The following is a 14,914-nucleotide window of genomic DNA, read 5'->3' as shown; positions in this document are numbered from 1 at the left end:
GGGATCGAACTCATGCAGAAGTGGCTTAAGCTTCTTAGTGCTGTGCTTTAACCTGCTGCGCCACCCGGGAGGGCCTGTGTCTGGCTTTTCTTCACTTAATGATTCAAATTTCTTCATATTGTAACATCAGTACCTCATTCATTATGGTTGAATAATCCATTTTACGGATATATCATGTTGTGACAGTTATTTGGGTTGTTATCTACATTTTGGCTATACTAGATAACACTGCTATAAAGATTCATGTGTAGACTTATGTGTGGACATATATTTTTATTTTTTTACAGATAGTCTTATTTCTTCTAAATTCCTAGGAGTGGAATTTATGGGTCATATGGTAACTCTGTTTTTTGAAACTGCCAAACTATTTACCAAAGTAGCTATTTTGTTTTATTGTTCATCAGCAATGTATGAGCATTCCACTTTTTTCATCTTTGTCAACACTTGTAAATTGTATATTTTATTTATTTTTTAAATTTAGCTTTTTAAGGCCCTCCCTGGTGGCGCAGCGGGTTAAAGCACAGCACTGAGAATCTAAAGCTGCTTCCGCATGAGTTCGATCCCTGCCTGCCCCGGAGGTGACCACATGGCGTGGCAGACCTCTCCTGACCCGCCCGCTGCTCCCCTCAGCAGTGTACTTCGTCGATCTGCCTGTTCTGTTCCTCACTCTGTCTCTGGTGAAGCCTCTCACTGCCCCCTGAGCCTCTGGCCTGTACCCCAGTTTTGTATGCACAAATAAATAAATCTTTAAAAAAAAATTAAGCTTTTTAAAAATCTATTTTGTAGAACTGGGGTGTAGGCTAGAGGTGGGGTGGGGGTGAGAGCATTCACCAGGGATAGACAATGAGGAACAGACAGGTGGATCTACTAAAATACACTGTTCAGTGGAGTGGTGGGCCAGCCAGGGTTCAGACTCATCCTGCAGTGACTGGTGATAGCTTGAGCAGATTGTTTACTTTGTTTTTGTTGAGTTGGGTGAGTTCTTTGTATAGCTTTGTGGTCTGTCCCTTATCCATTGTATGGAATGCAAAGATTCCCCTCACCCCCCCACCCCATTAGGGTGTCTGTTTTGGTTAATGTTAATAGAAACATTTTAGTTTTATGTAGTTCCAGGTTTTATCTTTTCCTTTATTTTCCTTGTTTTGGGTGATGAATCTTTAAATATGTTACTGAGTTGTATGTCTTGTAGTGTATTTTACCTACGTTTTCTTCTATATATTTTATGGTTTCAGGTCTTATGCCAAATCTTTTATCCATTTTCAACTGTGTTTGCAAGTGTTTTCTCCTATTCTGTGATTTGAGTTTATTCTTTCTTAATGGCATACCGAAGAACAACTTTTTGATGTTTAGTGTTTATCTATTTTTTTTTCTTCTTTTGTCACTTTGCTCTTAAAACTCGTGCCTTCCGAAGCCGGCCTAATTCAAAACCCTGAAGATGCTATGTTTTTATTTCTGCACTTAGGTTTACATCTATAAACCATTTTGAGTTAGTTTTTATTTATGACATGGAGTTCCAACTGCTGCTACCTTTCCCCCCAATATGATACTTATCCAAACACCATTAAATTATTTCACTGTGTTTTAAAAGAAGGGTCCCCAAACTTTTGAAAGTCATTTAAAAAAGAGAAATTTGAAACATGTCATTGATTGTTTCAGTAATTCATATCCTCCTCAACTGATTTGAAGGGTACTGTTTTTGGTGGTAGCTCATGGTAGTACTTTTACATGGAAGTTCAGGTACTTAATGTTCATTGATTTTTGTCCCTCTCCCATTTTAATAGTAGCAGGCATTGTATGGGAGATTTTGGGGTGAAAGTTAGTGATTCCATTACTGTAGGATTTCTGGTTGTCATTTTGTTTGTTTAATGTAATTATGAAGGGCTTAGTTTGAGAAAGGAATACTCAGTGATAATAAGACCATTTTTATAATTTTGAAATTTAAATATTAGAACATAACAGCACTAAATTTTTTAGTGATCTATTGAATCATTAGTTTTATTTAATCTTCTTTTGTTTGAAGTATAACTTATTTTATCTTTATAGCCACTGAAGAAGGGGGAGAAAGAAAAGAAAAAAAGCAATTTGGAACTCTTCAAAGAGGAATTGAAACAGTAAGTTTTATGATCACAAGAATGGCTGACATAGGTTATATTAAGCTAATACTTGAGATGCAGGCATGAAGAATGTAGTGTGAAATTAGTTATTACTAACTGGCTTAACGTGAGGTTGTTTAGATATTGCAGTGATAATTTGTGTGGTATGTTTATAAGTGATTAGCATTTACACCTAGGTTGCCTGCAGTATGTGGATGCAGTTCACTTGATTTATTAAATATCTGGAGTTTTGTTTGCAGTGAAAAAGATAATGCTCTCTAAGGGGTGAGTGAAGAGTGGTTGGACTTATTAGCAAAGACAAAAAAATAGGGTTTTAATATTTAATTTCCTGTCACCTTAAAAGTGGACTTTGCATTCCATTGCTTGTATGATATGTATAGATAAGGCTTTTTGCTCTAAGTGCACTGTTCTTGTACCTTGGCATTAATTAATAAAAAATATTTCAATTTATTTAATATGTTATCTGGTAAGTTCTTACTAAACATGAACAAACACATTTTGGCTTATTAGTTATCGTAAATATTTTCAACAGAATTCAAGAAGAACGTGATGAGCGACATAAAACAAAAGGCAGGTTAAGTCGGTTTGAGCCGCCTCAGTCAGATTCTGATGGTCAGCGTCGTTCTAGTAAGTGACATTTATTTTAATGTTGATACTTGTGATTAAATTTTCTATAAACTAAAGAATTGTTTTTTTTCTCTTCTTTTAAAGTGGATGCACCTTCAAGAAGAAATAGATCATCTGGTGGTAATACAGTTTTTTGCTTTTTTAATTAATAGAAATTATCCAGACTTTTGTTTTTTGCAGGTTATAATTTGTTTTTCTTTCTGCTCTACTAGTTCTTGATGATTATGCACCTGGCTCCCATGATGTAGGAGACCCAAGCACTACTAATTTATACCTTGGAAACATTAATCCACAGGTAATATAAAATTAAGATAAGTGTTATTTGATATGCTTTGTATATTTAGAAGCATTTTGTCATTCAGTCAAAAAATAAGAAAGCAAATTTGATGGAACTAGATAGTCTCTAAAATTATCTTGTAAAATTGAGACTTATTGGTCTGGTTTGAATTGTCTTGCTGTAATTCTTAAGGGCTTATTTATTTTTTTCTGTAATTGGACTGTACCCTAAATGTTAGATGTTTTACTAGATGCTGGTTCTGTTATTTATCAAATCAAGATGTAACCAGTGATAAACATTGCTCTTGAAACTACTTTTGTGATGCATAGTTTGCTTCCTTTTGGGTTTTCTTTTTCTTCTCATCACTATAGCAAACTAGTATTTTGTGGTTTTATCTTCTATATCTTAATTTTTTCTGTTTCACTGTTAATTGTATTATTGAAAATGTAGTGGTGGCTATACATACTAATACCCTTTAAAGATTACATATGGGGCCCTCCTTGGTGGTACAATGGATTAAAGAATAGCACTGTGAAACTGTTTGCAGCCACTGCAGCACAAGTCTGATACCCAGCCAGGGAGGTAAGCTACATGGCGTGGCAGACCCCTCCTGGCCCACCCATTGCTCCCCTCAGCAGTGTGTTTTGGTGGATTTGCCTATTCTGCTCCCTACTTTGTCTCTGGTGAACCTTCTTACCCCATGCCACCTCTGGCCCATACCCCACTTTTTATATACATAAATAAATAAATCTTTAAAAAAAATGAAAATTATATATTGGACTTCAGTGTATACTTAAAATTCTCTGTTTTCTATTAAATTTGTAGCTAAATGATTTTTTTTAAAGATTTATTTATTTGTGCATACAGAACTGGGGTACAGGCCAGAGATGCAGGAGCGGTGAGAGGTTTCACCAGAGACAGAGTGGGGAGCAGAACAGGCAGATTGAGGAAGTACACTGCTGAGGGGAGCAGTGGGCGGGTCAGGAGAGGTCTGCCGCGCCATGTGGTCACCTCCGGGGCTGGCGGGAATCGAACTCATGCGGAAGTGGCCCTAGATTCTCAGTGCTGTGCTTTAACCCGCTGAGCCACCAGGGAGGGCCCTAAATGATTTTTTAAAAGTGATCAAAATCCTTTTCTCATTACCAACAAATATTTTCTTTTGCTTTAAATGTGGTAATCAGTACTGCCTGAAATTATCATTTGCTTTAGAGTAGCTTATTTTAGATGCAGAGACTTAAGGAGAAAACGTAGAAAGGTGAGGTAAAGGTGTACTTTTGATTTCTCCAGCTATCCAATTTCTTTATCTTGCCTACTTGTTTGTATAATACTTAATGATTCTGGTAGGACAATTTGTGAATACCTTTTGAGGGAAGGATAATACCTGTGTAGGTACTTGAGAGTGGAAGTGGAAAATTGTAGTTTTAGTATGTTTTGTTTCATTTTACAAAAATGACTTTGCATTCTATTATTTAGAATTTTTTTCCTTTAATTTTTGTGTATTAAAAAACTCTAACTCTTCTAATAGATGAATGAAGAAATGCTGTGCCAAGAATTTGGAAGATTTGGACCATTAGCCAGTGTGAAAATTATGTGGCCTAGAACTGATGAAGAAAGAGCGAGAGAGAGAAACTGTGGTTTTGTGGCCTTTATGAATAGAAGAGATGCTGAAAGAGCTTTAAAAAACTTAAATGGTGAGAAGGTTTAATTGTACAGTTATAGAGGATTCAGTCTTTCTTTGCCTCCTGAAAAGTTTTTGTAAAAGTTCTAAGGGGGGAAAAGGCACCAGAAATAGGTTGAAAGTGAAAATTAATTTACATCACCAGAAATCTTTTGAGAGGTAGTAAGTTGACCTTTCTTTTCTTTCTTGTAGGAAAGATGATTATGTCTTTTGAAATGAAGTTAGGTTGGGGAAAAGCTGTACCTATTCCTCCACATCCAATCTACATTCCGCCTTCAATGATGGAACATACGCTTCCCCCACCTCCATCAGGACTGCCTTTTAATGCGCAGCCTAGAGAGCGGTTAAAAAATCCTAATGCTCCTATGTTACCACCACCTAAAAACAAGGAGGATTTTGAGAAGGTAATTTAAAAAATGTACATAGGGCTGCATCTAATTTGTAAATACTAAATCTGTGGTAGTATTTCTTTTCAACAATTTCATAGAAAATGTGTGTGTAATTCTGTTTGGCAACTCTTAAATAAGTAGATGTGTTCCCTGCCTTAGCCCATGGAGACCCTATGTTGAAATACAAGGTCATATTTTTATTTGTGGCTATCATTCCTTTTTTTTTGACTACTTAAAAGTTGTTTTTTTTTTTCCTTTGTCCACTGTTGTAACCAGGTTTGCTTAAGTGCAGTATCTAAATTACTTTGTTCTGAAAAAGTGGTACTTTACTTTGTATTTGGATAGTGGCTTTTCAATTAGTAAGACCTCCTAAATAGTTAAAACTGTTTGGATGGCAGCTAGATAACTTAGTTCTCATGATCTGAGATATTAGACTGTTTGAGAGCATATGTGGTTTTTGAAAAAGTTAACTACTTTAGTAAAAGCAAAGGGTGAGTATTTTCTTTTTATTAAACATAAAACCAACTTAATTTCAAGTTTAAGAATTTGTTGGTTCTATTATGAATTAATTACACTTAAAATGGCAGGGCTGGTTTTAAAGGCTTGGGAACAAAGTAGCAAAATGTATGGTCAGAGGCAAACAGTAATTATTTCACAAATTAAAATCTTTATCTGATAATTCTCAGTGTAGTACTTATTCCAGTGCATTGATGTGCATTCTGGCAGGAATGTTCTGATTCTTTGCATTTGGTGAACATTTATTGTTCACTGAACACATCCATTTGCATTTATGTAATTGCTTAGTGTATAATTACTTCAAATGCAGTGATTGCCTGCAAAACTTGTGATTAGATGTGTAGTATTTTCAATGCATATGTATATTTTTGCTTGTTACTTGTTAACAATACTCACATATTCTATGTTTATTATCTGATGTGACTTCATATACAGACTCTGTCGCAAGCCATAGTCAAAGTGGTTATCCCAACAGAAAGGTACATGTTTTTCTTTATTATTACTGATCTAAATATAGACAATATCCCCTTCTGAATTTTAAAAAAAAAGTGGTGTTGAGGAAAAGGTGATATCTTGACTGAGCAATGGTTCCTTCCCACTACTTTTTGGGGGGATATGTGGAATTTAATGAACTTTCGTATACTTTGCAATTTTATGTCATTATCTTTTTTTGGTTTTGTTTTTGTTAGCAGTGAAGGGGATTTTATATCATTAGTCATTAGAGTGTATTTTGTAGATTTGACCTGGAGTTTTTAGTCTTAGATTACCATGAGGAATATTAAGTGTTTTAAATGTATCATAAATTTTAGATAATCTTAAAATTTCACCCAATTAGGATTTTATCTTGGTTTTGAATTTTCTATGTCTAATAATGCAACCTTTAGCTTGAGATCTCTCTTACAGATCTAGCTTTGTTTTTTCCTAATTGAATTTTAGAAGAGTTTCCTATTTTCATGAACATTGAACATATTAGAAACTTCTTATTTTATATTTTATATTTTATAACAGGTATTTGGAATTTTATTTTCCTTTTTTCATCTTTTTTCTTTTTCAACATAATGTTAAAGCAGAATAATTCATGCTCTAGGTTTGCTCTTGCTCAGTCAAGCTAAGCCTTTTCCCAAACACAGGAACACAACACTGGTTGAATAATAAATGAACACAAAAGAATACCAAATTCTCTTTGACATTGGCCTTGGTGAGCAACACCAGCTGAACTGTCTGCGGCAGCGGGGGACCAGGAAAACATCATGGGATGGATTGGGAAAGTATACAGTTTTTGACCAGACATTGGTACGATCGACTCCAATAAATGTGGTTTTATTATAACTGAGAGACATTTTTTGTTTTTTTTTTTTGTTGTTGTTGCCCAGAGTAAGATAATTAACATTTAAAAATAAAATAATGCACTTTAAAGTATATCATCTTTTTGTACTACACTGTTTCATTCTGATAGAAAAGTCACCCTTTTTAAAATAAGAAATTAAGCACATGAATCCTTAAGGAAAAGAGTGTAATTACAATTATTTATTAGTTTTGAATTCAGGTTAGCAGCAAATAATTGTCAGATTTTGATTTTAAGTAATCAGATAAAACAATTTAACATTTTTTTAAACTTTAAATTTTCTAAAAAGAGATTTACCAGTTACAAGCCTGTTTAAAACTAGTGAGTTGTTTTTTCCACTGATAAAGCATTCACAGGAAAGTATTTTTGTGGCATTCAAAAAGCATATATTCAGCAGTAGCTTCACATGTGGCTCAGCTTATTCAAAATAAAATTTTGAGTATACATTTTGCTGAAAAGTCAACTCATTACAATGAATCCGTTGTTTTAAACTTGCTAAACCACTTTTCATCTATCTTTAATATTAAAGTCAATTTGCCTTTGACTTTCATATAAGTTTCTGGATGTATAGCATTTGTCCATCTAGGAATTGATTCTATATTTATCATGATACATAAAATTTCCCATCAGTTTAGTTTGACACTCACCAGTGGGAGTTTGGAACTGAATGATAACTTTACATTATCTCCCTTCCTTTAAAGTAATATCAGTAACTATACAGATGCTGAGAATACATTCTCATTACTATATCAAAATTGCATATTCACAGAACATTAATACTTTTCTGAGAGGAAAATAATTTTTAGATTTAAAATTAAGTGATGTTTTTGGTTTTTTGTTAGAACAAAATGAGGTTGAATTAATATTTTAAAATATATATATAGTTCCCCTTTGTAAAGATTCATATCTTCATAAAATTTTTTTGACCTCACTTAGGTTACTTAGGAGGTCAAAAAAATTTATTTTTTTTACTGTGTAGAGAATTAATGTCCACTTAAGTAGGTTGGTTTACAAAATGTGAGAAAAAAATTCTAATCACATTGAGATAAATTCTTTTACTGTTTATGTACTCTGAAACAGAGCTTTATAGAGCCAAAAAAAAAAAAACCTGTTATACTCTATATAACTATTTATTTATTTACATTCTAGCACTTACCTGAATTTAATTTGAACTGGGAATGCTGAAGGTTTTATTTAGTATGTACCTTGTACAAAGAGCCAATATCCTTTTGCTTTTCCCAATTGTTATTTGCCACCTCTATGTATGGGGGAATGGTGAAATGAAAAATCAAAAACAGCTGACTGTTATCAATGTCTAAAATTGTATTTGGAATCTGATTAAGTATCGCATAACTTAATACCCAGCCCAGCCAGTAAAACGACTGCACTAAAAAGGTACTCAAATGTTTATTTTTGACTTATATTGAAGAAGGCATCTCACCATGTCCCTTATTTTTTAATACTTTGGAGTGAGTTCTCCATTTATTCATAAAGAGTTTGGAAATATAATTGCCTTCATTGACTGATCATACACAGGCAGAATTACATGTCATGAATTGTGTCAACTGGCTTGAATTGTGGTCCAAAGGGATATTGCCTCATAAAAGGTCAGATTCAATAAAAATTCCATCTGCTGTATGTGCACTAGAAAAGTACAGGAGTTGGATGGATTTTTTTTTTTTTTATTAAATCAGGCCTTACACTTGTTAAATAGTTTTGCATTTTTATAAATTATAATTATGTTTAAAACATTTCAGTACCACCTCAAAAGTATTTTATTTAAGAATATTTTCAAAATTAAGATAGTGTGTAAGTGTTTAGATGGCTATGACAATATGTGAGCTCCAGGTTACTGATTTTATATATTTGCAGCTTTCCAGTTAGTTGTGATTCAATAATTTAATGTTTTGCATTTGGTAAATAAAATTAAGTGGCATTTAGAAAATTAAATCTATTACTATGAATCTGTGTTGTGGTTTTCTACCCTCCCTTCACCTTTCCTTCCCCTTCCAGTCCCCTGTCCCCACTGTCCCACTCCTTAATGCACAAGACATTAACAAATGCTCCAGGTTACTTTTTTGGTATAAAATTCTGTATTAGTCAGCAGAATAATCTTTTTCTGCACAATTATAGTAACTTAGGTCAAGTGTAGTTTTATATAGTGGTAGGTCTGAATCCATTTTCTTTAACTGTGTTGTTGTTGTAGGAATTTGCTCGCCCTGATACATCGAATGATAGAGTTTGTTGTACGTGAAGGGCCAATGTTTGAAGCTATGATTATGAACAGAGAAATCAACAATCCTATGTTCAGGTATGTGGTTTCTTTTTGTTGTGATGATAGATACAAATAATTATTATTACATGTTTACTTTGTTGGCATGAAGTACATTCACATTGTTGTGTAGCCATTATCATTATCCATCTCCAGAACTTTTCCCATATTTCATAACTGGAATTTTGTGCACTTTAAGCAGTTATTCCTGTTTCCTCATGTTCCCAGTTTCTGGCAACCATGATTTTTGAATTTGGCTACTTGAGGTACCTCACATAGGTAGTGCTTGTTGTGTTGAGACTGATTTCATGAAGCATAATGTCTTCAAGGTGTGTCCATGTTATAGCAGATACTACTTTTTAATGATGAATAATACTCCATTGCATTCATATACCACATTTTGTTCTCAGGTTTGCAACAAAAGATATTTCTAAAATTATAGCTCTGAAGTATGGGTTATCTTTGCAGTGGGATAAGAGGCAGTTTTGATGACTGCAAAGTGTACTTTTATATTTTAATGTGTTTTCATTGCACTTTGCAGATATTGGCACATTTTACAAATTGAGTGTAAAAAGTCTCTTGGTGCCATTTTCCACAGTGTGCTTGCTTTTTCATATTTAGTGATAAAGTATTTTTATATTAAGCTATGTGCTTTTTAAAAAACATTATGTTGTTACACATTTTAGACTACAATGTAGAGTGAGCAAAACTTTTATATGCATTTGGAAACCAAAAATACTTTGTTGTTTGCTTTATAATGACATTAGCTTTATTGTGGTCTGGAACTGAACCTGTAATATTTCTGAGTAATGCCTGTAGACTAGGCTGGATCTTTTATTCCAATTTTGATTTATTTAAATAAAATAGCATTGTTTTTAGCATTTTCTATGCAGGAAATTTTCTTATGCTTATTAGTGAAAGTATCTTTCATAAATGAGATAGAGTAGAATCTATGATTATAGGAAATTGTTTATCTTCTGAATAGCTATGGTATCTGTTATGTCATTTAGCATTCTTAAGTAGTTTTAAAGCCAGTACTTAATAAAGCGTATCTTGGGAAAATTTTTCCTTTACTAGGCACAGTGTCTTTCACATAAGTGTTCAGTAAAATTGATTATAAGACACAGCAGAATATATACAGATGTCCTAGTACTAAAAGGCACTTGAAGTGGGTTGAGGAAGAGGGTTAATGGCAGCTGGAAGTGGGTGAGAATTTTTCAGGGATCCTTATTTTTGGGTTCTTTAGAACTAAGTAGGCAAATAATAATTTCCATTTGTTTTATATTCAAACAGAACTTCACTAAAGAATGTTTAATACTTTTATTTTAGGTTCTTATTTGAAAACCAGACACCAGCCCATGTTTACTACAGGTGGAAACTTTATTCTATTCTGCAGGCAAGTAGAATCACTTTATTTCCACACTGAGGTATTAGACACTGTTTTCTTTCTCTTTAAAAAGTTTTTTTTTTTTTAATGAATTTTTAAGCTTAGTTTTATTTTGGTGAATGCTGTTGAACCAGTAGTACAAAATATACAATAAGCTAATGCAGGTGTTTATAACAATAGTCTGGATATTTTTGATAGGGAGATTCTCCAACTAAGTGGCGGACAGAAGATTTTCGTATGTTCAAGAATGGATCTTTTTGGAGACCACCACCATTAAATCCATATCTGCATGGGATGTCAGAAGAGCAAGAAACAGAAGCTTTTGTAGAGGAACCTAGTAAAAAGGGAGCACTTAAGGAAGAGTAAGATTCTTTTACTTTCTCATATATTTCTGAGCTAGGCCTGTAGAATAGATTTGGGTCTATTCTAAAGTTGGTTTAATGGTCACTTTAATTGTCTGATTTAAGATATTAAAGTGAATTATTTTAAGCTTGTGAGTGTGTAAATTAGAAGTAGCTTTCATAAAACGTTTGTAATTTTAAACATCTTGGCAAGTATTAATATATATGTTCTGTTGATCTTGATCTCTTTTTACTGGTTAAATTTAGTATCACTAAGTTGTGGTTAACTTCCTTCTCTAGGAGTATAGTACAAAAGTTATTGAGGAACCCTTAGAATTCTTGCCTCTGAATACAACATGAAGAGAAAAAATTACTGTGTAGTTTAGTGGGGTGAAATGGTTGACTGTGCAAACACTCTCCATAGAGTTTGCATTATGTGGCCACTGTTAGTGTTTGTTATAACTAGTGCTCAGTCAGCTCTGCAAGAGCTGCAGTTAGTCTGGTTTAAAAAGTAAACACAAATTTAATGATTGTATGTTTATCAACGGAAGTTCATCAGAGGCACTTGTTCAGAAAAAAATGGGCTAAAGGAATTATACAGGATCATATATGTCTCTGCTAGTCTACAAGCCAACACTAGTTACATTGATGCATTTTTTTGGTGAGTGTTTCTCATGGTTAACCTCTAGTATTTGAGAATATATTTGTTTTTGAAGGCTTATAGTCAACATTACATTCACTTAGGGATCTTTAAACTCCATCTACAAGCTAACTCTGGTGACAACTATTTTTGTATAGTTTATTGGAATACAGGCCCATTCTGCGACATGTTTTGCTGTTACAGCTACAGTTGAGTAACTGCAGCAGAGATTATATGGATTGCAAAGCCTAAAATACTAATGTTCTGATCCTTTCTAGAAAAAGTCTTAGCAACCTCTGCATTTGACTGTCCTGTGCAGAAGTGCTAAAGGAGCAGAGTTCTGTCAAAGGAGAGTGAAGAATATGAAAGTTCCTTTTCTACATGATGTGGTTATAGGGCAAGAGCACTCTCAAAAAGAGTTTTGGGGGAAAAAGTGTCTATAATTTTAAATGCATATAATTTGTAAACTAAAAATTGCTGGAATCCTTTATTTCAGGAAAAGTATTTTTCCTAATGTAAGTTCTTCCCCCAAAATTTAATATATTTTGGAAACATAAACACAAATCATATTTAACACAGCTCAGTCTTCAGAACAATTTCATCTATTTCAAGAAATTTATTTATGAGTAAAAACTATAGTGGCATTTGAAAGTTATATTTGTAAATATATTTATAAGTTAAAATTTGTATTCAGACAGAGGGATAAATTAGAAGAAATCTTGCGGGGGTTGACGCCAAGGAAAAATGATATCGGAGATGCAATGGTTTTCTGTCTTAATAATGCTGAAGCTGCTGAAGAAATAGTGGATTGCATAACTGAGTCCTTGTCCATCTTAAAGACACCCCTCCCCAAAAAGGTATGGGATCATTTTTCTTTATGGTACAGTTAAGGAGAAGTAATGGTTGACTTCATTTTGGATTGAAATTGTTTTTGTTTTTGCTTAAAGAAATAGACTAAAGAAATCTTTCTTTTGCCTGGGAAACTTGCTGTTAATTAATAAATCAGTCAACAGGTTGAAATATAAATGAGCTACAAATTTTATTCTTTCCATAGCATGAAACTTTTCTAATTAGTGGTGATGATTAAAGTACAATGAAACAATTGGCCTTATTATATCAATAATTCAAAAAAATTTCTGTATGGAACTTTTCTGGATGGATTTGCTGATAATTTAAAATTTTAATTTATCTTATGTTAATCTTTTCATATTCTAGATTGCCAGATTATATTTGGTTTCTGATGTTTTGTACAATTCTTCAGCCAAAGTTGCCAATGCTTCATATTATAGAAAATTGTAAGTATGATGATATAAGTTGTTACTTCTGAAATGAAGATAAGTAGTTCAAGAGGATTGTTTTGTTAATTAAACCCCCTCAATAATAAGAAATATTTGAGTTTCTTTATAGTTTGTAGAATTTCCTAATAAATTTAATTATACTCATTGGTCTAAAGCACTTTAAACTATGTTATCAGTGTTTTGAAAGTTTTCTTAAGTTTCTTGATTTAGCTATTGATAATATAAAAAGTAGGGGAAGTTAAAACAAATTTTCTTTTGCATTTACCTATGTGCATAGGTAGGTGAAATAATAAAAATAATGGCATACATAAAAGAAGAGACCAAAGACAGAAAATCATTAACTATTCATAGGCTTTGTGTTCTCTTCTAATCATCCTTGTATTGATTTGATTGAGTTCATTGAAATTATTTTCCAAGGCAGTAGGAAATTATGTTTCTGAACTGTAATTAATACAGAATTCTTTCTTAGATCCCCATGATACCTGATATATAATCTGTGTTCTGCTGTTGGGGTGTTTGGATTTTCTTTTTTGCCTCAAATCACCTTCCCATTTCTAATTTTATAAAACAAGGTTGGATAAGATGGCTCTTAGCTGTGAAATTCCTTACTAATCAAGAGAACTTTTTTTTTTTTTTAAGATTTATTTATTTGTGCATACAGAACTGGGGTATAGGCCAGAGATGCAGGGATGGGGAGACAGAGTGGGGAGCAGAACAGGCCAACTGATGAAGTACACTGCTGAGGGGAGCAGCGGGGCGGGTCAGGAGAGGTCTGCCACGCCATGTGGTCACCTCCGGGGCAGGTAGGATCGAACTCATGAGGAAGTGGCTTTTTACTTCTTAGTGCGGTGCTTTAACCCACTGTGCCACCAGGGAGGGCCCCAAGAGAAACTTTTAAGGCTCTTTAGGCAATTTTTTCAGGCATAAGATAAAAATAAATAGGTATTTAAAATAGTTCAGTTACCATTTTTGAGTTTAAATACTCATTTTTAAATTAAAAAAAAATTCTAAGGTTTTTTCCCATTGGCTGTCATAATGAAATGAATGGGAATTTTTAAGTAAAATTTATTCTAAAGAGTATTATTTGAATTTCAGTTTTGAGACAAAGTTATGTCAGATATTTTCAGACCTCAATGCTACCTACCGTACAATTCAAGGCCATTTGCAGTCTGAAAACTTCAAGGTATGTTCACTGCTTGCTTGCTTTATTTAATTTTAATTAATTACTTTTTGCTCTAGTGTTTTAAATGGGATGGGAACTGGGAAGCACATGGAGAATGAGGAAAATACATAAGCTAAGACAACTGGCATGTTTAAGAAAACTTGTTTGAAAATGTGCTGCCATTTTATCTTCAATCTCAAACTTCTGAAATTTTAAAATATAATATCCTAGTATATTTGCTTTAGTTTAAAATGTTTTATTTAAATATTTTAGGTATTAATTTTTTCTTTACAAGACAGAACACTTTTTTTGTAATGGAATATATAATTTGGCTGAATTAGGAACATTTTTATTATTCATACTGAAAAAAATATACCCAGGTACTAATTATTTAATAGCCTCTTAAGCTGTAGGTCACTATTAAGAGAAGCCAATCAAAATATTTACTTAAATTTGATAAATAGATGTACTAAGGAAATTTTTTTAGTTTGGAAGAAGTCCAGTGATTCCACCATGTAGGGGATTCAAACAAGCAATTCTGCTGCCTTCTTTATTTTTTACTGTAAATTTTAAAGAAAAAGTCAGCTTTAAGGAAAAGTTTAGGAATATAATAGAGAAAAGTGTTAGCCAGAATTTGAAAGTACTTTCTTGGACCATTAAAGGATTTGGGTCAAAATTTGGCTACTTGTTTCTAAACTGGTATTTCCTAGAACATAGCCTCATGTGTATCTACTAGTGCTGTGGGACACTGATGTTCGGTGGTGTAAACACTTACTGTTTCTTTTTCATTACTTTTAATTTTAATATTTACTTCCTTTTAATTGAAAGGTGACATTGATTTCTTTAAAATATGCTAATAGTAAATTAT

The 14,914-nt window shown here is 33.1% G+C and overlaps 1 protein-coding gene across 2 annotated transcripts in view; it reads left to right on the top strand.

The window, feature by feature from the left end:
- The window catches only part of U2SURP (U2 snRNP-associated SURP domain containing), a 43,567-nt gene that overhangs the window by 14,797 nt on the left and 13,856 nt on the right, over nucleotides 1-14,914 (top strand). The window contains exons 7-19 of one of the 2 annotated variants that reach the window (XM_004682131.2): nucleotides 2,044-2,111; nucleotides 2,647-2,741; nucleotides 2,826-2,861; nucleotides 2,954-3,036; nucleotides 4,544-4,709; nucleotides 4,889-5,100; nucleotides 6,037-6,080; nucleotides 9,153-9,257; nucleotides 10,548-10,614; nucleotides 10,804-10,967; nucleotides 12,281-12,443; nucleotides 12,802-12,881; nucleotides 13,980-14,067. In XM_004682131.2, coding sequence (XP_004682188.1) covers nucleotides 2,044-2,111; nucleotides 2,647-2,741; nucleotides 2,826-2,861; nucleotides 2,954-3,036; nucleotides 4,544-4,709; nucleotides 4,889-5,100; nucleotides 6,037-6,080; nucleotides 9,153-9,257; nucleotides 10,548-10,614; nucleotides 10,804-10,967; nucleotides 12,281-12,443; nucleotides 12,802-12,881; nucleotides 13,980-14,067 — 1,371 coding nt within the window. The remainder of the gene's footprint in view (nucleotides 1-2,043; nucleotides 2,112-2,646; nucleotides 2,742-2,825; nucleotides 2,862-2,953; nucleotides 3,037-4,543; nucleotides 4,710-4,888; nucleotides 5,101-6,036; nucleotides 6,081-9,152; nucleotides 9,258-10,547; nucleotides 10,615-10,803; nucleotides 10,968-12,280; nucleotides 12,444-12,801; nucleotides 12,882-13,979; nucleotides 14,068-14,914) is intronic. The other variant, XM_004682132.2, reaches the window with a different exon arrangement.

Source organism: Condylura cristata, unplaced genomic scaffold (assembly GCF_000260355.1).
Source record: "Condylura cristata isolate star-nosed mole 26May11 unplaced genomic scaffold, ConCri1.0 scaffold00014, whole genome shotgun sequence".
In the NCBI taxonomy this organism is placed as follows: Eukaryota; Metazoa; Chordata; class Mammalia; order Eulipotyphla; family Talpidae; genus Condylura; species Condylura cristata.
This window is presented reverse-complemented; position numbering and strand designations above follow the sequence as displayed.